This window comes from Seriola aureovittata, chromosome 2 (assembly GCF_021018895.1).
Source record: "Seriola aureovittata isolate HTS-2021-v1 ecotype China chromosome 2, ASM2101889v1, whole genome shotgun sequence".
Classification (NCBI taxonomy): Eukaryota; Metazoa; Chordata; class Actinopteri; order Carangiformes; family Carangidae; genus Seriola; species Seriola aureovittata.
The window spans coordinates 2,722,711-2,746,935 of NC_079365.1; the positions used below are offsets into that span (position 1 = coordinate 2,722,711).

The window sequence follows — 24,225 nt, forward strand, 5'->3', positions numbered from 1 at the left end:
CCCCTCGCTGTTAGTTGACACTTTCTGCCAAGTCTCTCTTCCACTTTTCTTCCAAGGCAGAGGGCCAACCAGCATACCATTAGTCTGCTGACAGGGAAGCCAGATTACCAGGCTATATCTGTAAGAAGTGAATACAAGCCAGTACAAAATATGGTGAATATTCTCCCTACAACTACATATTTAGAAGTGTGCATGTAAATATTGTTTCTTTGCATCTACATACAACACCCACCCCATGCTCCGTCAACAACTCCGCCCCCTCCCCTCCTCCAAACCTACATTGAATTCTGACTATAGTTTTGAGCAGGAGTTTTGGTTTATTCTGCCATTTCAGTCAAATTCATTGAAGTGTGTGAAGGTTCATCCATTGCCTTCAACATAAGAGGCTGATGGTTCATGAATTCTCATGGTGTTGTCAAGATGAAGTCCATGTGTCTTCGCTCCATCTCATCCATGGCTCTTTCCAAACTGTGATCAATGTTCTGTGCAGCTCTACTGTGAGCTTGGCTAAATTTACCAGTGTGGTTTACACCATGGGACAGTCCTGAAGCGCAGGGAGTCTTGGATTTATTTATTTTAGGTTTTAGTGTTCCCTCATAAGTCAGCAGTCCTCACACAACAAATGTGTTAAGTTGAGGTGGTCACAACACTTGCTACCATTAAAGGACTGGCTGGGATAAGGAATTGTACTTGAATGTCATTAAAATGATTTCTAATGATGGCCAAAGAGAACACATTTAAAACACATGAACATTTGAAAGTGTAGGACCAGTTCCTCAGATATTTTCTCCCGCAGGTACTGTTACCGATCCTCCTCACACTGCGTTCACCATTAAGATTCCACATGCCAAGAATTTAATTACAAATAAAGAAATGCCTCCAGATGGATTTACACCAGCATTTTCCAACAAAAGTTACTCTGCATGTGACATTCAGAGGAAAATCAGATTTAGAGTAATACATTTTATGGATTGAATTTAGGATAAAATTCAGTATGAAGTAATTCAAGCCTCAAGATCAAACAAAACTGGGTCAGCTGACCCATCTAGGCCACATTGAAACAAAAGTGAATACATGAAAAGGAAAACATGATGTTATTACAACTTGGCTTTTGTTTTTGTAGCTCCAGCCAATGGTTCTATCAGTTACAGTAACACTGTACTGTGATCTGAGATCTTTAGTTGTGACTACATCACTGACGGTGGATCTTAATGGCCCTGGAAACACAAGCAGTCAGATGATCAGACATGATCAAGTTTCACATAAACCAAATGATTGAGCAGATGATCTAAACCAGGGCTTTTCAAAGTCTGAGACTGTGGGCTTCCCCTCAGACAAACCTTGGAAAAAGGCACCTCTTCATCCCACCTTGGTTTACTTTGTTTCACTTACTTCCTGGACGCCTATTGGGATCATGATTATGTTATTTGATCCCAAAAACACTCAACAATTGAGCCAAGATACTCTAATACTGCTGTTTGACTTAACTTGAGACTAAACCAGATACATAAAAAAGGTGTGTCCTAAAGCTTTTGTTAGTTCTTGACTCTGGGAAAGTGGGAAAAACTGTAAAATAACCGAAACTGTTGTATCTTTAAATTATCTCTTTAACCAAATCACTCACTTAGTATCATTTACATGATCTTCTTTTAATAATTAATGTAATAACTAACCTTCCATTCGCTGAGCCTCCCTTGAAACTGTTTGAAAACCTCTGATCTAAAGCACTTTGGAAGTAAAACTGTAAGTACGCACACTTGCAATGTTTCTGATAAGCCCTTGTTGCACAGCGAATCTGACAGTACACAGCTACAAGTAAAGTACGTCAGTGGAGACATAAACAGTGATGGATGTTTTCAACAACTAGTTTCAGCAATAGTTTTACCATTTCTGTTTGTTTTCTCTTCAAGAAAACTAAAAATAAAGCTCAAGTTGTAAATAAATAATCTGTAGTTTTCCTTTTAAGCACAGCTGACTTCCAGTCCTCCTTATTACACTGTCTTCAAGTCTCTGTATGTAATCTGGAGCTTTGCAAAGATTCAGGCAAGAGCCATTCATGTCGGTATCTGACTCTGCTCATCATCTCGCCCCCCTGCCTCCTTCATGTACCCTCCTCTATTACCACAAGCCTTGTCTGTGTCATGACAACATTAACCTGGGATGAGTGCTCTCATTCTCATTGTTGAAGAGTCGAGGTGTGTTTCTATGTTGTGCGTGTGCTCGAACTTTCTGTGGACGTGGATATGAGTGTTTTTATTGTTTCAGCGTGGTTGCATCATGGCGTGATGCATTTAAAGTTGCCTGCTCTTGCGTCAAAGCATTAGATGCTGTATGTTACTAACAATGCATTCAGAACACACAAAGTTGATCTGCAGTTTGCTGTATTTGAGCCTCTCTCATGACTTGAAGTATGTTAATGGAATGGAACAAAAACAAAATGCATACAGTATCATTTCCATGTTAACGGTTAATGTCCATGGTGATGAAGGTGTGTTTCTTTATGTCATATTGAGTCATGGTAAATACTGTTAACAGGTGAGTCCTCTCTGGTGTGGTGCATGCAGTCTGCCCATCACTCAGTGCAGTTTTTGTGAATGATGTGATCGAGTCAGCAGCGCAGCATCAGTGTGAATGACATGAAGTTTTGTTGAATCTGTCCCTCAACAACAGTTGTTTAACAGAACCTCTCCTCCCTCTGCTGCCTCAGGTGTCTTTGCTGGAGTACCGTAAAAGGAAGCAGAGCAGCGGTCGTGACTCTGAACCCGCCGGCAGCAGCTCCTCTCTGGGCGGCACCCCCACCCGGCCTGGCTCCCACTACAGCCAGGACCCTCATCATCCCCATTCCCATCAGCAGATGCAGCCCCCGGCCTCCCCACACAGCTCCTTCCCTCCCTCAGCCCACGCCAACCCTATCTCACAAATAGAGGAGATCAGTCCTCCGGACCACCAGGGCCTGCTTGTGCAGTCCAGACCCCAGGAGAACAACAACCAATGGTGAGGGGCAGAGAGAGACGGCTCACTACATGTTACATCCCCCTGAAGCTCTCAAGTCATGTTTTATAAGCTGCCTCATGGTGTTCAGGTTTTGTTCCTGGTCAGAGCTGACTGGTTGATAACCTCTGAATTTGTATTTTTTCAAAGGATGGTTCCCACTACTGTTGAACGTCTAAGGGAAGGCCAGGGTGGCCTGGAGCGAAGGCTGAGAAGCATCAAGATGGAGCGCATTTACAAGAGGAGCGATGGCTCTACAGAGAAGGAATTTGGTATGAAGACACTGCAAATGTCAGGAACTCCTGCAGAGAAATTGTGTTGACAAAACCATAAGAATACCTGTTGATATAAATAAACACAATAATGATATGTTGAGTTCTTAAACTTCCCATATGATGTAGTTTTCTCAGTGCTGGAGTTGATCCACCTTTCTGTGTTTTCAGATGCAGATCGATATGAGATGCAGGCAGCGACCATGGCTTCTCCCATGAAGAGTCCACACAGATACAGCCCCTCTGTGTATTCACATCAGGTACCTGTACAAACCACCCACCAGTGACAAGCTGCCTGATGAACATATGATCTTTCTAGTGTCTATTTCTGCTTGTGTTCAAGACTCCAGACTTGATTAAATGTTATTGTTAATGAGGCGAGTGTTCGTTTGTATGATCATATCTTGAATGCCTGGTCAATGGTGCATTTAAGGCTACGTCCACGTTCTGCAATTTTGTTTTAAAACGCAACTCTTTTCCTACATTTGCTCCTGACTTCCACACTACTCCGGAGTTTTCAAGCCCTGAAAATTGAGACTTTTGGAAACTGAACTCGTTTTAGTGTGAAAACTCTGGGGTTGTGTTGAATCTGGCCTGACAAAAACAGAGACGTTTGGAAACAATGACGTCCCTGATGGGTCTCATCAGCCTCTACTACCAGTGGTGAAAACAACAAGGATAATGAATTAGTGTTACTGTCCTTGTTGTTTTTGCCAGCCGAGTCTGTAGTGTTTTTTGCAAATAACCAACTGCAGAGTAGACAGTCTGCTTCCTGTTTACACCGGCTCACACATGCCCAGTGTACATGAATGGTCATGTATGTGTTAATTTTCAGGTGTGTTAGTCTGGACGGAGATCATTTTAGTTTGAAAACGCTCTTTTAAAATGAAAACATAGTAGTGTGGACGTAGCCTAAATCTTCACTGGCCATAAATAAAGTAATTAGCGTTCATTCAAATGCTAATACTGATCCTGCATTTTTCTGAAAGTCCTGTATCTCCACCTTGCTGGTAGATGTACAGATGTCCATTATTGAAGCTTAATGGACTATAACTTGGCAGTATTTTAAATCTTCACATTGTTTAGCTCCACACTCACAAACACAAGAGAGATATTCATTCAGTTTGTAAATGAAAGTCATGATGCTATCTTGGTTTATCCAATGGCACGGACACCTGCATTTTGTAACCATAGGAACCTTCCTTTCCACATGACATGAAAGCAGCCTTAAATATGTGTCATTGTCACAGAGTAGTGAGTGTGTGTCTGTGTGTGTGTTCAGTCATCAGAAAGCCACCGGCAAACTGACAGCCCGTCGTTCCGCCAGCAAACCTCCAACTCTCCATTCCGGGGTTCCTACAGTCCCTCATCAGGCCAGAGCTTCTACGCACGCCACTCCTCGCACCCTGGACTGTCCCAGGACCACCCCCCATCCTCCTACCCCAGTCACTCCCCCACCCCAACCTCATCCTCAGACTCCAGGCCGCCAGCGGGGTCTCTACACCAGCAGAGTGGCTACGGCAGCAGCCATTTAAAAGCAAGCCTTTTGAACAGCAGCGGCCTGGCGCGGGCTCCTACCCCTGGATCCAGGGCCCAAGGGCAGACTAAAACAGACTCGGGCCCCCTGGCCTCCAGAGGGAGTCAGCAGCAGGTGTCTCGCAGCCTGAAGTCAGGCAGCCCAGGCCAGGCAACGCTGCAGGCCAGCTCCAGGCTGCTGTCGGCCTCTGGACCGACACACTACCCACAGCGAGGGACAAGCCTCAGCCAGTTCCAGCACTCCCCCCTTCAGGGACCTGGAGTAAGGACACAGTCAGGAAGCTTTTAGGACCTTGTTTAAGTGTGAGTGTGTGTGTGTGTGTGTGAGTGAGTGAGTGCGTGCATGTGTGCGTGTGTGTACGAAGCTGCGTACCCCCTCAACCCCTAAAGCTGTGGTGAAATGGGGCTCAGGGAGTTTGGGGAGGGTAAATGTACAGATCTAAGAGGAGCAAGGACTTCTTTACGGATTTCTCCTTTTCTTATTTTCTGTCTTTTCTTTTTTTATTTTCAGAAAAAAAACAAATGACCACATACTGCACAAAGCTAATCATTGACTTTGAACATTAAGGAATCAGTGGAAAAAGCGATTTGGATGACACATTCACAGGAAAAAAAGAAGAAAAACACAAAAAAACAAGAAATCACATGTAACTTGAAATTGTCCCCAGTGTTTCCTGATGTGCTGGACTGTGCAAACAGGCTCAGAAAGTAAAACTTCCACACAAATGTCTGTACAAAGTTATAAAAAGCTGTACCTGTCGTTTTGGTACCCAGGTTGGATAAATGCTGAGATGCATATATACGAGTCTGTGCTGCAGTAAATAAGTGTTTGATTTGGAAATGGGGAAATGATTCAAGCCAAGGCAACACGTTAATCATCCGTTAGAGATGCATTAGAGAGATGGGGAGGACGGGCTTTTCCCTTTTTAAGGGTCATTCCATATGATTACCAGTTTCCATGTTCTCTCACTAAACATGAAAACAGCCCTTTTTTTCCTCAAAGTTCTGTCTGTTCCAATGTTCTGTTATTTTTGGTTCTGTTCTGTTCTCTCATCCCCACTGGACTGTTTTGATTTCACTTTAGGGCTACTTCACTGTAGACTTCTGATATTGTACTTGAGACATACAGGTCTTATGATCCATGGTGCTGCATTCTTGTTTTTTCCAATAAATTTGAAATCCAGTTATGTTCCCCACATATGGCTGCATTCATCTTGTCATTATATCAGTTCAAATGTTTTATTTTTCTCCCAGGTTCATAATGATCATATATTATAGTGATGGAATGCAGGAAGTGAATAATTCAACTTTATTTTTAAGCTAAATGTTTGACTGTTTTTATCCTGCAGATATATATATATATATATATATATATATATATATATATATATATCATTATATTTCTTGGCCAATCCGTTGCATTCCATGTGACACTGAGGAAAACTGGGCAGAGGAATCTCTAGGCGAGTGTTTGGATTGTTCATAAAACCTTGGTAAAGAAGCTGCTATGTTCTCCCGTGAGAGCTGCTTTCCCTTTCCTTGTAACTGTAACTCTGATCCTCACAAACTGACTTAAAGAAAGAGATGGTTCTCCCGGCCCCTGCAGCGTGGCCCCTGCAGCGGGACCTCAGACAAACATTGCGCTGACAGCTGGGCGGCAGCAGGAGTTGCTCTCTCTTCCGAGACTGTTCTTTTGGACCAGATGTGGAAAACTGCTGCGTTTGTATGGAAGACTTCAAAAAACCGAAGGTCCATTCATGTGACTGGACCCCACATGCCACTTAACCAACCCCCACCCACCCACCCACACCCCTCTCAAGTTCACCAACACACAGAAGGGTACTCATATTACATGAATGTTTTACAGATTTAAAAAAAAAAAAAAGAAGTTGTGACCCAAAATTAACCAGCACCTTAAAATGAAAGAGTTACACCCTAAGACACAATAGGACAATATGTATGATTGTGTTTACTTGTACAGAAAGAAATGTTATATAGACTTGTATGGAGAAAATGTAGTACACTGAATTTATCGCATGATATTTGTTTTTATGGTCCGAGTGACCAACTCTGTCAGATGGTTGGAAGCTAATCATTGGGTCTTTTCCTGGGTTCCTCCAAAAAAGAGACACTGCATTCTCTTTTTTTATTTTGTAAAGATCATTCTGTTGGTTTTATTTTTACACAGATCATAGTAGTAACTATTTCAATTGTTCCCCTCCAAAAGATTTAAGAAGCAAACAATGTAATGCCTTTTGATAATAAAATAATCATGATGGTAATGTATTTTGCAAACTACCATTGTGATGTGTCATTTGAGGCAGTCACTTGTATGTTTTGAACACATTACTGCAGGTCAGGCACTAAGATAACTATCTCATCCAAAAATCACTAATTCATTTGTGTTAGGAAAACACTTCAGTGTGACTTCATTGTCATAGATAACTACAGAAGCTGAGAGAGGCCATATTCAAAAATATTTTTTATCCCCTTATCTCAAGATAACAAAGCTCGTTATACCAATATAACGAGATATTATGAGGAGAAAATGATTTTTTGTTATCCTGAGATAACAAGATAATCATCCAGTTATCTGGAGATGATAAAGCTTGTTTTCTCATTATAATGACTTTGTTAATCAGAGATCAGTATGCAGCCAGTAAGCAGATGGAAACTTCCAGAGCCGTAAAGTGAAAATGTCAGGACGACACGTTGATCAACATCAGAGAATATTTCAATCAAGGGCAGAAATCATTTTCATACAAGATCATTTTCAGATCAGTCCTCGTCACTAATTACTGTTGCTAAGGAGGAGTGTTACTGCGACTTAGTGTACAAAGTTCAGTCAAAATCATTTTCTTGTGATAATATCTTGTTATCTCGAGATAACGAGCTTTGTTATCCTGAGAGAACGGGATAAAAAAAATATTTGCGAGTATGGCCTTTCTCAGCTTCCAAAGATATCTGAACTTATTTAAGCAGATTGATTTTAGGGGGACAGCAAACAGCACTTGAGAACGTATAAATGTCTTGTGCTCTTTTATGACGTAGCTCTGAATAATTACCTCTGTGTTGGTTTGTTAGTTACCAGGATATAATTAAAAGTTTGTTAACATATTTGTCACAGAGCATGAAAGTAGAGGTAAAATTAAATGTTTCGCTCAGGACCAGGATGTAAAAACCGACCAAAGATCTAAAGTGAATGGCTGCGTGAAAAACCCTGAGCACGCCAGAAAATAGAAGGGCAATAATTGATTCATTATTGGTCTGGTCCACATCAAACAAGATTTTTAAATAGAATTTATATTATTATTATTTTTACTATGAACATTTTGCTGCATTTAGTTTAATGAAAACAATCTGGTATGTGTATCCCATGACTCCATATCGCTATTTTAAATGCTTTCTAAGACTTTCTAATTTTTCTTTGTATGAAATGATAAAGTCAGATGATATTAGTGAGAGTACAGTACAGTCACAAAGGCACAGTGGGTCTGTTGATATGCTGTTTGTCAGCAATAACAAGAATCAAGACAATCACTTTTTCCACAAACCCTGCATCGTGTTCAGGATCATTCCCGACTTCTATTCCTGCTTTTTTTCTCTTTCTGGACACTCACTTGAATCAGAGCTGCTCTTGGTTCAGTATTAGTACTGTCTTTATCAACTAAAGGGAAGCGTTGAGCTACAGGCGAATAATGTGGCAGGAAGCTTCCTCAGTGTGGAAGCTTTTTGTTAATATTCCCACGCTGCTTTTAAGGTACAGATATTCACACATCATACAAAGCGGCATCACAGTGACCCAAGAAATGTGAAAGTGTGGGTGTGGTGGCTGTTTTCCTAGATAACTATATTTTTACATTTACATACTCATTTGTCTGGCCTCGGAATCAGTGTCAGTGTCCTAAGAAGCATTTCCAAAGCATCCATCACCCAATCAATCATCAGTACTGACTGATAAACACTAAGCCAGTGTGTGAGGTGCGGTTGGTAGTAAACCCTTACAGACAGGATGGGAGCCACCAGGACTGAGGTGTAGGGTGGAGTAAAGAACAGCATCAGACAGGCTTTTTTTGTTCCAGAGCGCAGAGTTTTCTTTTTTTTTTACATGTGCAAACAGGTTACAAAAAATATGGTACAAATCCTACAATCAGGTGGCAGGCTGGTGGACAGCAGAAGCTGCTTTTCCCAGGGCTGCAGACTCCAACCACAGAGAAGACACAACCTGACCCCCTCTCTGACACACAATGATTCTTCTTCGTTTTTATAGCAAATTCCAACCATATGGAGCATTATCGCCACCTACTGTTGAATTACAGAGCATACATATTCCTGTTATCAAGCCATATTTGTGAGTACTGCTTTTAAGATCCATGCGTTTGATCCCTTCTTGTTCCAACTGAGTCCTTAATAGGTTCCTCTCATTTTCATATTTTGGACAGACAAAAAACAAAACGCAGCCTCTTTTCTTTTCCACTTCCAACCTCCTGCTGGATCTGGTGCACATGTCTTCCTTTTAGATCATTTTTGCCACTGCGTCTTGATTTTGTGCCAAATAAATGGTTCTGTTTCTGTTTTAGACACAGTGCTGCTCTCGCACTGGGATGCCTGGAGTCTCTACCAGCTCACTTCTACACTGGAGGGCACATGACCACTCCCACTACCTTTAACAAATGTACTTACAATGTAGTATTACCAGTATTAACATATCTACAACCTAATACAGGATAAATTAAATACATAACAAAGTCAAGAAATACTAAATTAAAGCCTCGACTTAACCCCCCCCCCTTCTGACCACGTGGTTCAGCCTAACAAGGTAACAGGCATCAGCTGTAGCCCTGTCGCTGCAGTCTCATGTGTGCACTCTATAAAACATGCCCTCAGAAGTAGAGAGAGAGTGGTTAATCAGGTTCAAAAATAAAAGTACAACATAACAAAAACTAGAATTACCTTTTCGTGGGTGTCTGCCTCCTCCACTCAGACTAATTTCAGGTTAGAAAATATTAAACATTTGTGTGAAATTTTGTCATAATTTCTATGTGAAGTCTTGAGTAATGGCTAAAAAGTGTTTTGTTAGGTCACCTTGACCTTTGACCTTTGTCCACCAAAATCTAATCACTTTGTCCTTGAGTCCAAGTGAATATTTGTGCAAAATTTTGAAGAAATTCCCTCAGGGAGTTACAGAGATATCATGGTCACAAGGCCAAAACTGTGTTTTGTGAGGGCACCACACCCTTGACCTTTGACCTCTGACCCTCAAAATCTAATCAGTTCATCCTTGAGTCCTAGTGAATATTTGTATCACATCAAGACATTACTGAGATATTGCCTCCATGAGAATGGGACAACCAATGTCTTCAGCTCTGACTGTTGACTGGAGGAATAATGAACTTCCTGCATCAGCTTGTCCAACGTTACACAGTCAGTGTGTGTGTTTTTTCACTTTGGTGAAGGGGGATGCCTCCCAGCTCCCTCACACAGTGTCTCTATCAGAGAGACGACAGCTGAGTGATTTTAAGTAATAAATGTGTGAGAATATCTCTTTTTTTTCTTGTAATTGAACTAGGACCTTTTGGGAGGCTTTTTAGTATTGGATGACGTGCAATAATCAAACTATTCTGGTTCTAACATACATATCATGGTCTTGTTTTTTTTTCTCCATAGTATATTTATTTTATTGTTGAGTTTTGTTATTTTTCTAACAAATAAAAGAGCTCAGCAAAACATTGGTCTATACAATCGGCATTAATCCAAAAACAGTTACAAATATATGGTGAGGAAAAACACATAAATTAATATTAATGAAAACATGAAAACTACACTTTTGCCCCTCCCTTTCCTTAAATTAGAATAAAAGCCACGAAATAATTTGAAAAATAAAAATTAAATAAATAAAACATGAAATGAAAAAAAATAAAATAAACAAAGCGGCATGTTCTTATTGTGCATTTTAAATTATATTATGAAGTTTGTCAATAAAAAAAGTGACGGAAAAAAAACAAGTTATGACAGCGACGTTGACGTACAACCCATCGGCCAATGCGGCCAAAGGAGGCGGTCCATGTGGTGGGCGTGGCTTGTGGTGCTACAGGCCGCAACCGGAGCCTCTCTGTAGCAGACAGTTCAAAATATCAACGTCATTTAAAGGGGAGATGGCTGTCACGTGGTCTTGTTAGCTTCCTGTTTACCGCCTGTTGTACTCTCAGACTGTGGTACACAGATTGCAACACAACTCTCCACTGCTGGGGCTCTCATACACCACCACAACAACAACAGCATTCAGATCCTGCAGCTACAGGATTGGCTTCTGTATAAATTCAATCCGTTTACTGTCATAGACGTGGTTACCAAGGAGATATGAAGACGTGACATTGAGGAAACGTGAGCAGGCCGGGAAGGATCCTGGAGATTTCCTGACTACAGCTGACTGGACTTCGGTTAGCTGGTGTGGAGAACTGGCCATCCCTTCACCTTATGTCAGAAACGAAAACAAAACAGTGGTGATGTGGTGGAGGACTAAAAAAGTCTGAGATTGTGTCAAACGAATTTTCGAGGGTTTTGGGTGAGTGGAAACGATCAACCTATGCCTGGGAAGCTGAAGTAGTCTCTTAGCTATTTGTGCTAACTCCAGTAGCAGCAGCAGCCGCTGTGGTGTGAGTAGCTGGCTGTGCGGGCTGGCTAACGGCTTCTGTTTGGAGATTGGAGCAGCTCGCCGGTGCCCTGAATTCAGGAAGACTCCCCGGCTCCGGCCCCCTCAAGCGGGCAGTCAGGAAGAAGCTGGCTGGGAGGGGATGGCCTGGTCGGTCTTCCCGATCCAAAGGACAAGGCTCTGCGGTGTTTGAAGGAGGTCGAGTTCGGCTAGAGGCCACCGTCTCGGGTCGAGGCGCTATGATGGCCGCCTCCCCCTCCTCCGCAGCCGGCGGTTTCACTGCGTCCGGGCTGTCGGTCAGAAAGAGCGAGGAAATAGCGGATTTGATAGATTTGTTTTCCAAGACTCAGTACAGAGCGAAAGAAGTCACTCCTCGGGTAAGACTGGGGTCATTTTTCGGTGTGTTTTAGCTACTTGACAACCGGACTGTCTTACAGAATCAAGGCATTTAAAGTGACCTCATACATTAGTAAAATAACATCAACTGTAGGTTAAAGGAACCACAGCTAACTTCGTGTGTATCTTCTCAATCAAGCAGCAATGTTTTTATGTGTAGGCTCACACCAGGGCTTATTTTGATGCTTCCTTTTCCTGTACTCACAGTGTTTATTCATATCTGGCATGAAATACATTCTGTTGGTGTTTTGAATGTTTCCCAAGTTGAATATAATTTTGTAGTTATTCACAGTAATTCTTACAACTACTGCTACTGATATTTTTTTTTATCATCTATGTGATAATGCTCAATCAACAAGAATTCAACAAATAAATACACTTTGAATGCAAATTAGCTGTTCGACATTCACTTTCCTGGTAGTTACAGGAGTCTGCATCAAAGCATGCAACCATCTGGCACACAACTTGTAGCTCTGCTTGTACAGTGTATTGATTATATTTAGAGGGGCTAAATGGATCTATGAATGATGACTGCCAAAATCCTATTTAATCATAAATAGGTCAACAAGTTGCCAGTGTAAAGGTAGCAATTGTCCCGAATGCTTTCATTTGATTATCTTGTTTCCATAAAAATTCCCAGATATTTGTCTGTGATCGGTGTCTAATGCAGTAATACAAACCACAACATTCTGATTAGTTTTGTCAAAGGCCAATAATCTATCTAGAGGACCCAGCTTCATCATTCTCCAGCTGAAGCATTTGTATATTTTCATATTTTTAAGCCAATGCCATAATGTTTGGTTTTGTTTTTCTTCAGGTGGAGGCGATAGAGAAGCGTTGTCTGGAGCTATTTGCCAGAGACTACAAGTACAGTGTCATCCACAACCCCAATGGAGAAGTATGTGGCCATTACCCCCGGCAGATAGTTTTCCTGGAGTATGAATGCACAGATGTCGAGAGCGACAGGTACCAATCCATCATTTTCCAATACAAAGTCCAGTCCACTCAGTTGGTAATTATTTGTAAATTGTTTGTGTTACTCCTGTAATCATGCACACCTGTGGTGCAAGGAGCAAAGGTCAGCCGCCATCTCCAGCCCCTGTGATCACATGAAGACAGCAGAGGGGTGAAGTGACTGTCCTGTCACACACCGTCACATTGTTGCCGGAAATGGGGAAACAATTTGCAGTGACTCAATAAATCCTCATTTCTTGCCGCTGATTAATGCATTTGAACTATTTTCCATTGTAGTGCTGGAAATAAAAGAAATGCTGTAGCATAGGACCAAAACAGTTATTCACAACCAAGCCATGCAGTATTGGCTGGCAAATCCTGCAGAAAAGTTTTCCTTCCTGCAACATGTTTTCATTTCATAGTCAGTTCCTGCAATTTCCCATGTCTCGAACTTGAAAATGAAAATGGGAAGTAAGATTTAAGTTATTCACAGCAGCACCAGATTTTAGGTCGATATTTTTGAAGGGGGTTTCTAGGCAGCATTATTTGTGATTGAATGTGGTTTGTATAAGGGTTGAAACAATTTGTCAATCTAAATGTGTATTTGAAATAAATAAAATATCAAATACACATTGGTTTATAGCCACAAGAGGGCGATGAGGCTGAAATCCTCGATTATTGTTATACATATTGTGATAGTAAATTGAGAGACTATGGATGAAATACCCAAATATTCTCTGGTGTCATCCACTTAAATGTGAGGATTTGTTGCTTTTCTTTCCTTTTTGTCATATGTGACAGTTAGGGCTGTTAGATTATGGCAAAAATCATAATCATGATTATTTTGATCAATATTGAGATCACAATTTATTTATTTAACACGATTACTCATTGACTTTGGAAACACTGTGCGTTTGTTGAACTTTAAAAAAAACTTTGTCTTTTTAACAGTGGACTTTCGTAAGCTTTAAACACAATAAATAAATAAAAAACATATAAAATCTAAACATATACAAATAAATATATAGTACAAAAAGTAATATAAAAGATCAAGAGTAGATCAAAATAAATAAGATCAACTATGTTGTAAAATTAATGTACTTCCACAACTTACTGAAAACAACTAAACATATATTCAGAGTATAAAAATAATAGTAAAAATAAATTAGACCAAAATAAGTTAGATCACATATGTTGTACTGCACTGCACCAACATACTGAAAACTCCAAAACATATATTTCAACATTTAGATAAACTACATTCAACATATTCCGCTCAGTCCCTCGTTAAAGGCTGGCCTGACACTGAACCGGTAAACTGCTCAAGATGACGCACTCCTATGTATGTTGCTAACGTAGGCCAAAACGTAACCAGGAAGTGGATGGGGGAATGGTTTTTGTAAGGGGGACGAAATTTGTTGTGAAACAGAATGCGGCACAATAATCGCTTAATCTTCATTAACTTGTTTTCATAATCGTCGGAAGCCAAAATTGTTATTGAAAATAGAATTAGATCATTCACCCAGCCCAATATGATAGTAAATGGATCGTAAGCGGATAGGTGTTGGTCTGTTGAAGACATCATTGGTGTGAAATTTTAAACAACCTTTTCTCTCAACCTTTGTTGTAGCTTCTCCAGAGTGAATTGTTATTATTTTCAGTGTTTTGTCTATCTATTGTAATGGTCATTTTAACTATTCTCTGATATAGACTGTTTAGTTGGTTAAAAATAATCAACAGATAAACAGATTATAAAATAATGATTCATTGTTCCACTAAAGCTAATTTGAAAAGTTGAAAAGGCTAAAAAAGCAGAGGGTAAACAGTCTGCACAGTGGTCTGCCAATGATTGATTGATGTGAATCATTTATTATCAGTCAGTCACAAAAAGCTCTTGCTGAGTATTGTAAGTTCAGTGTTGATTATCTTAAATGTTCACTGTAACTTCATTAACTCCTCCATTGATCATTCATGTCTTGGTGTTTTGGTGGCAGTAAAGAAGCTGAATGTAATGAAATGAAATGATTAACGCTTGTTGAGTCAGGATCTGTGGGTGAAGCCGAATGACCCAGTTTACTGTAGCCTACATATAAGATAAGAGCAGTTGATTATGTAGGGGCTGTGTTATTTCAGCTCTTGCTACAGTATTTAGTTAACACTAATTGTTGATATCAAGTGCTTTGTAATTACATTGTGTATATATAATGTACTAAATTTAAGTATAATGGAGTCTAATGGATAACATAGTGGTTTGTGTGTGTACAGGTTTGAGAGCACAGTACAGATCAGTAAGCTGCAAGACCTGGTGAACCGGAGTAAACTGGCTCGCTGCAGAGGGAGGTTCGTCTGTCCTGTTATCCTCTACAATGGCAAGGTACTGCTACTCCACTGTAAACTATACGTTCTCTAATACTAATACTTCTACCACTACTACTACTGCTACTTCTAATAAGAGCTTCAGTAATTTCTTTGGATTTTGGAATATTGGTCGGACAAAACGGGCAACATGCCAACCTGGATTTGAGAAAATGTCAAGTCAAGTCAACTTTATTTCTAGAGCACATTTAAACACAGCTTGAGCTGACACCAAAGTGCTGTATAAAGGACAATTACATTAAATGAAAGCAAGTAAAACAAATGTATTGAATAAGTAAAACACAAGGAAAGCATAGTAGATATACGGTGTACAGAAACATATAAGAATACTAAGAAAATAATGGAGCAAATATACAAGTATGAACATGACAAGAGACTGAAAAGTTAGCGAGGCCAGTGAATAAAAACGTGTGTTTAGCCCAGATTTAAAAATGGAGATGGAGGGAGCACATCTGATTTCGAATGGCAGCTGGTTCCATAATTTTGGAGCAGCAACTGCAGAAGCTCTTTCCCCTTTAGCCAGTGAAGGGAGGCTGAGACTGGGGTGATGTGCTCACGCTTTTTAGTACCAGTCAACATCCTTACAGCTGCTTTCTGGAACAACTTTAAGTGACATAGTGAAGACTGGGGAGGGCCTAAATACAGAGAATTAACAGTAGTCCAGTGGAGTTGTGATAAAGGCGTGGATTACTTTCTCCATATCATGGAAGTATGGAGGACCAGGGATGTCACAGGAAAAGTAATGAAGCATTTCCTTAATTTCATATTTTAAAAGGCATTACAAATAGGGATTGTAGAAAGAATTTATAAATGAACATGTAATCCATCAATAAATATAAACAGAAACATAATAAAACTCTCATTAAATAAACCATTTATAAATACATTTATTCATTCATGAATAAATAATAGAATTTGAAAGACTGTTTGAAAAAGCATTGTAAAAATGGGAATACATACCCGGATTCCCTTTTTCAATTTCCATTTCTTTTTTCCAGCTGCTTTTCCTATTGGCTAATCAATTCGCATAGTCATTTAAAACCAGGCTAAACAATCACAATTGGTCATTGGATATAAGAAGCTCTCTGATTGGTTGGACAGTGGATTTTACCAGCACTGAAGGCCAAAAGTGTCATAGAAAAGGTAGACGGAGAAGCTAAATGACTAACCAAATGAAACACAAGTACTGCAGCTTGTGGTAAAACACACTGTAATAGGGACTGAACCAGGTCTGGTTATGGCGCTAAAATAACAAATGCCTCTAAGAGTCATCTCATATTATCATGAAATTGTCCGATTTTCTGTGGCTGCTGCTTCAGTGAAGTAAAACAACACTGTCTGATCTTGTGTTGTTTCTTCCTCATTGCAGCATATTTGCCGGTCGTCCACTCTGGCAGGTTGGGGGGAGTTGTATGGACGCACGGGCTACAACTACATCTTCTCAGGTATGACACACATAAACACACGCACACACACAGACACACACACACAACATAAATTTAGCAAAAACAGGGGAAGTTGTGGTCGACTTATTTTCCATGTGAGGTTTCAGTTCCGTGTGCGCTCTCTGACCCATGAATAGTAGCATCACTTTACAGACAGCTGTCAGACTTCTCCTATTGGGACTCAACCTTCCAATTTGTCTCGTTATTAGTACAAACTATAATATGATCACAATAATAATAAAAGGAAAAAACAAACCAAATATGTTTAAAAGAGATAATTACCATCCAAATATAGCTACATTTTAACTGAAATTCCACAAATGTGTTTTTCCATCCACTGTGTTAAGAGATAAACGGTATATTTCTAATCTTGAAGCATTACAGAAAAAGAGGGTTGGTGCGATGAGATAAAGTAACTAGAAGAGTGCCTATGTAACCTCAAATGAACTAAAAGCACATGGAAAACATGAGGCTAATATTACATCTATTTGTTTCATGTATTAGTTTGAGGAACACTACAATCTGATCACTGCTCCACACAGACCTGATGTTTTCATCGCTTCAGAGGGAGCGTCACTGGATGTTTAAGACACATGCTTTTATTGTTAGTTTGTTTTCATTACCCTTTGTTGCATTTTTTTGTTTTCCATACACCAACTTTTCCACCTCAACTAATTCTCAATTTGTACTGAGATGAGTTGAAGGCCCAACTTTGACCTATTAGACTTACATTAATGTGCAGATTATGTCCTCAATGAATTGTTTAGTCTTGTCTGACCAACAATCATTGAATTTATTATCAGATATGAAAACATCAAACCAGTAATGTAGAGCCAGACTGATGATATTTCCACCACTGGACAGTGGAGTGCCGAGCTGCAGTCTACCAAGCAGCTCTGGTTTCCAGCTTCTCTGGAACTGCAGGGAAGAGGAGGATCACTTCCAATACACTGAGCCTCGCCTCCATTACAGCGAATAAACTAATTTCATTACATGTATCATTATTACTAAAGGAGGCAGAGGAAGAACTAAACATAAGACACACTGAGCAGAGAGAGCAGGAGAGAGGGAGAGAGAGAGAGAGAAGTCATCGGTAATGAGGCTTCGTACTAACGACTATGACCAACTCTACATATCAAACAGAAGGAGTTAGACATAAAGACCTGACTCTAATAAAAGTCTGTTACATTCTGGAGTTGAAGTAAATAAAGAATAAACTATTGTGGATCCAGATGGAGGCTGTGCTCTGTGTGAGAGACTCAATAAGAAAGATTGAGTCTCTTTTAACTTTCTCTCTGATCAATCTTTGTCTTTCATTGATGTGTTTGGTGATTTTGTCGGATGATGTCACAGTTATAAAATCAAGATTTGACCATAGGAGGTCCAGGCAGATACTAGGTTTAGACCTAGTCTTGTTTCCTGCTCTGAATGCTGAGTGGATAAAAGCTGCGATTTATCTTTCCTCCCTCAAGCTTTTCTTTAACTGTGTTTGTTCTTTGTTTTTATGTTTGTCTTTTTGTTTCATCAGTGTTAGTTTAGGTAAAGGGAAGGGGGTGGGGGAGGTTGGGAGAGGAGGAGGGAAGATATGTAACTCTGTAACAATGTCAGAAATATTTTGCCGTCATTACAATAGGCTGTATTACATGTTTCTGCACATGACAATGAAGAAAAGAAACATGCTAGTTTATATAATCAGGTCAAATCTCCAGATATTGTTTTTCTCCAAGAAACATTTGCAGCATTTAAAAAGAGAGTGGGTTGGGGGGGGGGGGGGGGGGGGGGGGCTGGACAATCCTCTAAGAGGTCTGTACTATTTAACAACAACATTAAACTTCAAAGTTCACAATATACTAAGAAATCCTTTGGGAAGGTATATTTTTATTAATGGTTCCTTGGAGTCAAGCTATATTACTATTGTAAATATATATGCACCCAATTAAGATACCCCATCTTTTTTTAAGTATAGTTGTTTTGCAGTCCAAACATTATTCTAGGAGGGGATCTAATTTAACATTAAACCCACATATTGATAAAAGTGGGAAGACAAGTCAACCAAAAAAATCTGGTTTATGTTGATGAAGTTGATGCAGACTTTCAAGCTATTGGATACCTGGTGAATGTCAGAGATTTTACCTTTTACTCCAACACACATCAAACCTTCTCAAGAATGCACTTTTTCCTGGGTTGCCAGGAAATAATAAAAAATGTGACACATAGTCTAATATTAGAAATATTAGAGGGTTGGACTTGGTAGACATTTTTAAACGATGACTGAAAACATACAAAACATACCTGTTCAATTTAGCTTTTAATTAGCTGTCAGAGTATGTATGTATGTTTTTTTTTTTAATTTTTTTTTTTTTATGATTTCCCTGTTTTAACTCCCTTTCTCTTTTATATTTGTCAAAGCACTTTGAGCTGCATCCTGTGTATGCAAAAGTGCTATATAAATAAAGTTTATCATTATGATATTAATACATCCAATAGTTATCACTGTATCAAAATTAAAGAGGTCTGGTTTAGAATAACAAAGCAAGCCATGACCAACACTAATGCAGCGATTCCACTCACACCTCAAACATGTGTTCTGGGAGATTTCCATAACTTCAGCAGACTTCCTTCAAGGAATAAAAATATCTTTTTCTGGTTATGTTTGTTCTTGGTCTCTGTTCTTGAAAAAGAGATCAATGAGACTGCCTTATTAAACAAAGATCAAACTAATAAATAAAAAAAAAATGTATGGTCACAAAAAGGGTAATTATGAACTGAACTGACTGCACAGAAGAAAGAATGGATCACTTAAGCAATAGACATGATTACATTGGAAAAGGTAGCTTTTAGACCACAGAATAATGAGCTGGAATATAATGTAATGTGGGCTCCAGTGGAATGGTACCTACTGTAAATCAGAGACCACCATGATATTATGATCATACGATATGTTTTAGGGGTTCAGAGTTTAAATTGGTTTGGAAGTGTTAGAAATGACAGATTCACTTGTTTGCTGATTGTATTCTGTAACTTTTGTATTTTGTGAGCTAACAAAGAGAAAAAATAATTATTATCAGATGAGACCAAGTAAAGCAGCAAATTGTCACATCTGAGAACCTGGAACATCAAATGTTTTGGCATTTTTGCTTGAAAAAACAACTGAAATGATCAATCAATTCAATAATCAATTACTGAAATGATAGATGGAAACTTTTGGCTTTTGTTGTCTGGCTGATTGTTCTCAGTGTCATTGTGTCAAAGTTACACAGGACCTCATGCAGTACCAAACTTAAGGGCAAGACACAATTAGTTTAGGGAAGAATACAACAATGTGCATCCATGTTTTATTTGTTTGATTCTGTTAGCAAATGAAGTCATTTGCTAATGGATTAATGAAGGTTTAACGCATGCTCATCTTGTGTGCTTGTGTCTTTTGTAGGGGGCACTGATGACACGTGGACAGAGTCAGAGGAGGTTCCTGAGGATGACAGCGCAGTCAGGTGATCAAATCAAAACATCAGGCACTATTCTGTCTGTGAGCCAAATCAGTATGTGATATTATTCCCTCGTAATCACATCCATCCATCCATCCATCCATTATCCATACCCTTTAGCCTTATAGGGTCCCGTGGGGGCTGGAGCCAATCCCAGCTGACATTGGGCGAGGGCAAGGTCACTCTGGACAGGTCGCCAGTTGAGAGAGAGTTGATAGACTGGTGACCTTTCCTGACATACATCTTTATATTTATGTGTGTGTGTGTATATATATATAAATATATAAATGTGTGCGTGTATATATGTTTATATATGGAGAGAGAGAAACAAACACTCACATTCACACCTACACTCGCTAATTAACCTAACCTACATATTATTAGATTGCCGGAGAGAACCCATGCAGGCACGGAAAGAACATACCATTGACTAAATGAAGATGGAAGTAGCCTCCGTGGCGTCACCCACAGGTTTCTGAAGCTCAGAGTGAGCTGCTCCACCGTTGCCATCTTGGTAGTGTCTGACTCCGCCCCTAACTCCCAGCTAATCCAAAAATGGACAAAGAGGAGTTGTGTGGAGCTGAGACTTTGGTGCATACCAGTTTGTGCATACACTGACCCACGTGTCACTCAAAGAGGCCACGCCCTCAATTCTTCATAATTTTAAGCCTTAATAAAATGTAAACAGGTGATAACCAGTTGTCATGAAGGAAGAAATTAGCTCTAGAGGCCAAAACTGTTTTTGTACCAGGCTGTGAACATGTTTATCTCTGCTTTAAAGTTGGATATTTTAACATGGGAGTCTGTGGGGATTGACTCACTCTTGGAGCCAGACTCTAGTGGTCATTAGAGGAACTGCAGTTTTCAGCCTCGGAGGCTGCTGCTAGGAACATGCAAACTCCACACAGAAAGGCCCCAGCCGGCCGACAGGTTCTAACTCAGAACCTTCTTCCTGTGAGGCGACAGTGCAAACCACTCCACCACCTTTCTGGCCCCCCCTCTTCTAATCACAATAAAACAAAACAAGGAATAACCTTTTAGAAGTGACATCATGACAGAAAGACAACGTTAACATTTTTCTTCTCCGTGAAACATTCTTTTTTTCTACCAATTGTTTTCTTCTCTAAATTAGTTTTGTTCTTGTTGTCCTCCCCTCTGTCCTCTCGTCCTCAGGAATGGGGACTCTCAGCTCTTTGACAAAGTTCGAGGCCACGACATCAAGCTGCTGCGTTACCTCTCGGTTCGCTACATCTGTGACCTGATGGTGGAGAACAAGAAGGTTAAGTTTGGCCTAAAGTAAGGAACAGCATTCACACTGTTATTTAGGTCACCGTTTGCACTGACTCACATCTGAACCCAGTTGAACTATTGACTCAGTTTGAAGAGACTCAAGATCTGTTGAATATTTTCGGCCTCTGTGTGTCAGGCCTAGCAATCACATCATGCTGTGTATTTTATCCTGTAGTAGTTTATAGCAGCTGTTACATGTGGAACGTGTGCTTTGGCATCAACATGGCGAACCTGGTTTCTAATGAAACAAGATTGGAGGTGTGGGTTAGAGACACCTTGAATTTTAAAGAACACTAAAACATTTTGAGCTTGCTATTCTCAAGAAGCATCAGCTGATGTGAACCATGCCAAAGATCTCAGAAGACTGAGGGTCAAGAACAGTTGATTTGCATGAAGCTGAAGAGTTTAGATGTTCATCAGTCCACAGTCAGACAGACTGTCTACGATTGGAGACAGTTTAGTTCTGCGGTTGCTCTCCTAGAAGTGATTACCCAGTTAAGATGAGTCCAAACTCTGCGTTGGGCCTTTGGTGTGAAGTAAAAAAATAAAATAAACCAGAGTAACAACTAAACACTTAAAGGAATTATTGGAGTTGGTTAACATCTGTTCATGAGTCTATCATATGCAAATCATAGTGAAGGGCTTGATAGAACATGTTGTCCATGGCAGAACACCACAAAGGAAGTCACTGACGCTCAGGAGAAGCTGCTGATGCAGCAGGACAATGACCAGAAACATTAAAGTAAATCTACTACAGCAAGAAAATCCACCTTCTGGAGTGGTCCAGTCAGTGCCCAGACCTTAACCCAGTAGAGATGCATTGGACTGAGCTGAAGACCACAGACACCAGACGGAATATGTCTGAGCTGAAGCAGTTTTTTAAGTAAAATGGTCCAAAGGTCTGATCCTCAGCTACTGGAAACGCTTGTTTGAGGTTATTGCTGCCGAAGGAGGTTGACCAGTTATTAAACCCAAGGGAACACTTACTTTTTTCCTCTAGCACTGTGAGCACCCTTTTTGAATTACAAGAACACATTAACAACTGAGGGTTGGTTGCAAACAGTGATTTGAGAAATGTATACTAAAGCCCCACTGCCTATGAAACGGCTGCAGTGTCTCTTTGCATTTGTGCCAAAATATACTCTGTGCTGATATATCATCTGTTATCGGCAGTTTTGTGAATTAAAATACTGTTTGTGCACATGAAAGTTCCCAGTTTATCTTATGTCGTTCTACTAATGTGTTTTTCTGTGTGTTCAGTGTGACTTCGTCTGAGAAGGCGGACAAGGCCCAACGCTATGCAGACTTCACCTTGCTCTCTGTGCCTTATCCAGGTAAACAATTACAACAACTGACTTTTTCAGTCATGAGTTTTGCGTTTAATGTTAGACCATATGATAACATGATGATTTTCTTCCTGTCTTTATTTAGGGTGTGAGTTTTTTAAAGACTACAAAGACAGAGACTACACAGCTGAGGGTCTGGTGTTCAACTGGAATCAGGTAAAGAGTCTGTTCGGTCTGTGGTGATATGGGAGGAGGGGTGCAGATTTGAACCAGTTTCCTTCATCGATAGTTTATCATTAACAATCAACAGTCAGTTAATTGTTTTATAATTAAAAAAATACAGTGGTGTCCCAGGCTTCATTGGATTAGTTCAGCCCAACTGAAATAAACTTGAAACAGGTTACGACAGAGTATGAGAGGGATATGAATCAGATGTGATGGTGGCCCAGCAACTTACTAACACACTTTATGTGTTTTTTTTTTTTCCTTAATTTGTCACCCGTTTGTATGTATTCAATCATTTTATTTATTAACCGCAAGTAATTTCGGCCACAGCACAAAGTGTGCACTGGCTGAAATAACATCTATGTATAGCCTCTCTATCTGTCATAAAGAACATTAAAAAAGAGAAATTTCTTCACTCAAACATCAATGTTACTTAAATATAAAACTTATTGGAAACTTCCTTCATTCCTTTTCCTTTTTCTTATTGTCTTTATTATGTGCATTCTGGGAGTCATAGAGCTCCATGTGATGTTCTGTCTCCACAATGAGTTTGGTATCATCATTGTTGAGTGGCTCTGTATTAACCTGATCTCACTGTGTCTCCTCTGACAGGACTATGTGGACGCTCCTTTGACAATCCCTGTGTGCTTTACTCAGAACTTGAATATTGACTGGTCTCAATACCAGGTTAGCTCCTGTCCTCCTCTCCTCTCTCCTCTACCAGCTGTGACTCAGTGTTTTTCTGTTCCCTTTGTGCCCTCTGTTGTTCGGCCTGTTTTGGTCATAATGCATAACTTGCACTGCACACATGCAATAACAGTTCCAGTGTAACCACACTGACTCATGCTGTGAAGCTAGACATTGTTCAAACCCACATAACTTTACTTCCAAAATGCAACCATTAAAAAACATTTTGATATTCGATATTTAACATTTAATTTTAATTCAGAAGACAGATGCTGTCAGACAGTGTTTTTCCAGCTTTAGAGGTGAATATAAGGGGAACTTTGCCTAGTGAGGGTTAAACCCTCAATGATGTCCTTTCTCTGTTTTATTAACAGTGTATTTACTCTTTGTGTGTGTGTGTGTGTGTGTGTGTGTGTGTGTGTGTGTGTGTGTGTGTGTGTGTGTGTGTGTGTGTGTGTGTGTGTGTGTGTGTGTGTGTGTGTGTGTGTGTGTGTGTTGTGTGTGTGTGTGTGTGTGTGTGTGTGTGTGTGTGTGTGTGTGTTGTTCAGTCGTGGGACCTGGTGCAGCAGACCCAGAACTACCTGAAGCTGCTGCTCCACATCATCAACAGTGATGGTAGGTGGAGCTTGT

General features: G+C 40.0%; 2 protein-coding genes across 8 annotated transcripts in view; both read left to right on the forward strand.

Moving 5' to 3' along the window:
• The window catches only part of setd5 (SET domain containing 5), a 34,419-nt gene extending 28,422 nt beyond the window's left edge, over nucleotides 1-5,997 (forward strand). For 4 of the 7 annotated variants that reach the window (XM_056405488.1, XM_056405506.1, XM_056405497.1 and 1 more), the window contains 5 exons: nucleotides 61-153; nucleotides 2,708-2,994; nucleotides 3,142-3,263; nucleotides 3,435-3,523; nucleotides 4,546-5,997. In XM_056405488.1, coding sequence (XP_056261463.1) covers nucleotides 61-153; nucleotides 2,708-2,994; nucleotides 3,142-3,263; nucleotides 3,435-3,523; nucleotides 4,546-5,088 — 1,134 coding nt within the window. In that variant the 3' untranslated portion in view covers nucleotides 5,089-5,997. The remainder of the gene's footprint in view (nucleotides 1-60; nucleotides 154-2,707; nucleotides 2,995-3,141; nucleotides 3,264-3,434; nucleotides 3,524-4,545) is intronic. The other 3 variants (XM_056405514.1, XM_056405530.1, XM_056405541.1) reach the window with 1 other exon arrangement.
• A 2,634-nt stretch (nucleotides 5,998-8,631) lies between these two features.
• Nucleotides 8,632-24,225, forward strand: part of mtmr14 (myotubularin related protein 14) — a 28,477-nt gene continuing 12,883 nt past the window's right edge. The window contains exons 1-10 of the mRNA XM_056391603.1: nucleotides 8,632-11,828; nucleotides 12,665-12,813; nucleotides 15,067-15,175; nucleotides 16,547-16,622; nucleotides 20,053-20,113; nucleotides 21,281-21,403; nucleotides 22,658-22,731; nucleotides 22,829-22,899; nucleotides 23,521-23,595; nucleotides 24,144-24,210. Coding sequence (XP_056247578.1) covers nucleotides 11,691-11,828; nucleotides 12,665-12,813; nucleotides 15,067-15,175; nucleotides 16,547-16,622; nucleotides 20,053-20,113; nucleotides 21,281-21,403; nucleotides 22,658-22,731; nucleotides 22,829-22,899; nucleotides 23,521-23,595; nucleotides 24,144-24,210 — 943 coding nt within the window. The 5' untranslated portion in view covers nucleotides 8,632-11,690. The remainder of the gene's footprint in view (nucleotides 11,829-12,664; nucleotides 12,814-15,066; nucleotides 15,176-16,546; nucleotides 16,623-20,052; nucleotides 20,114-21,280; nucleotides 21,404-22,657; nucleotides 22,732-22,828; nucleotides 22,900-23,520; nucleotides 23,596-24,143; nucleotides 24,211-24,225) is intronic.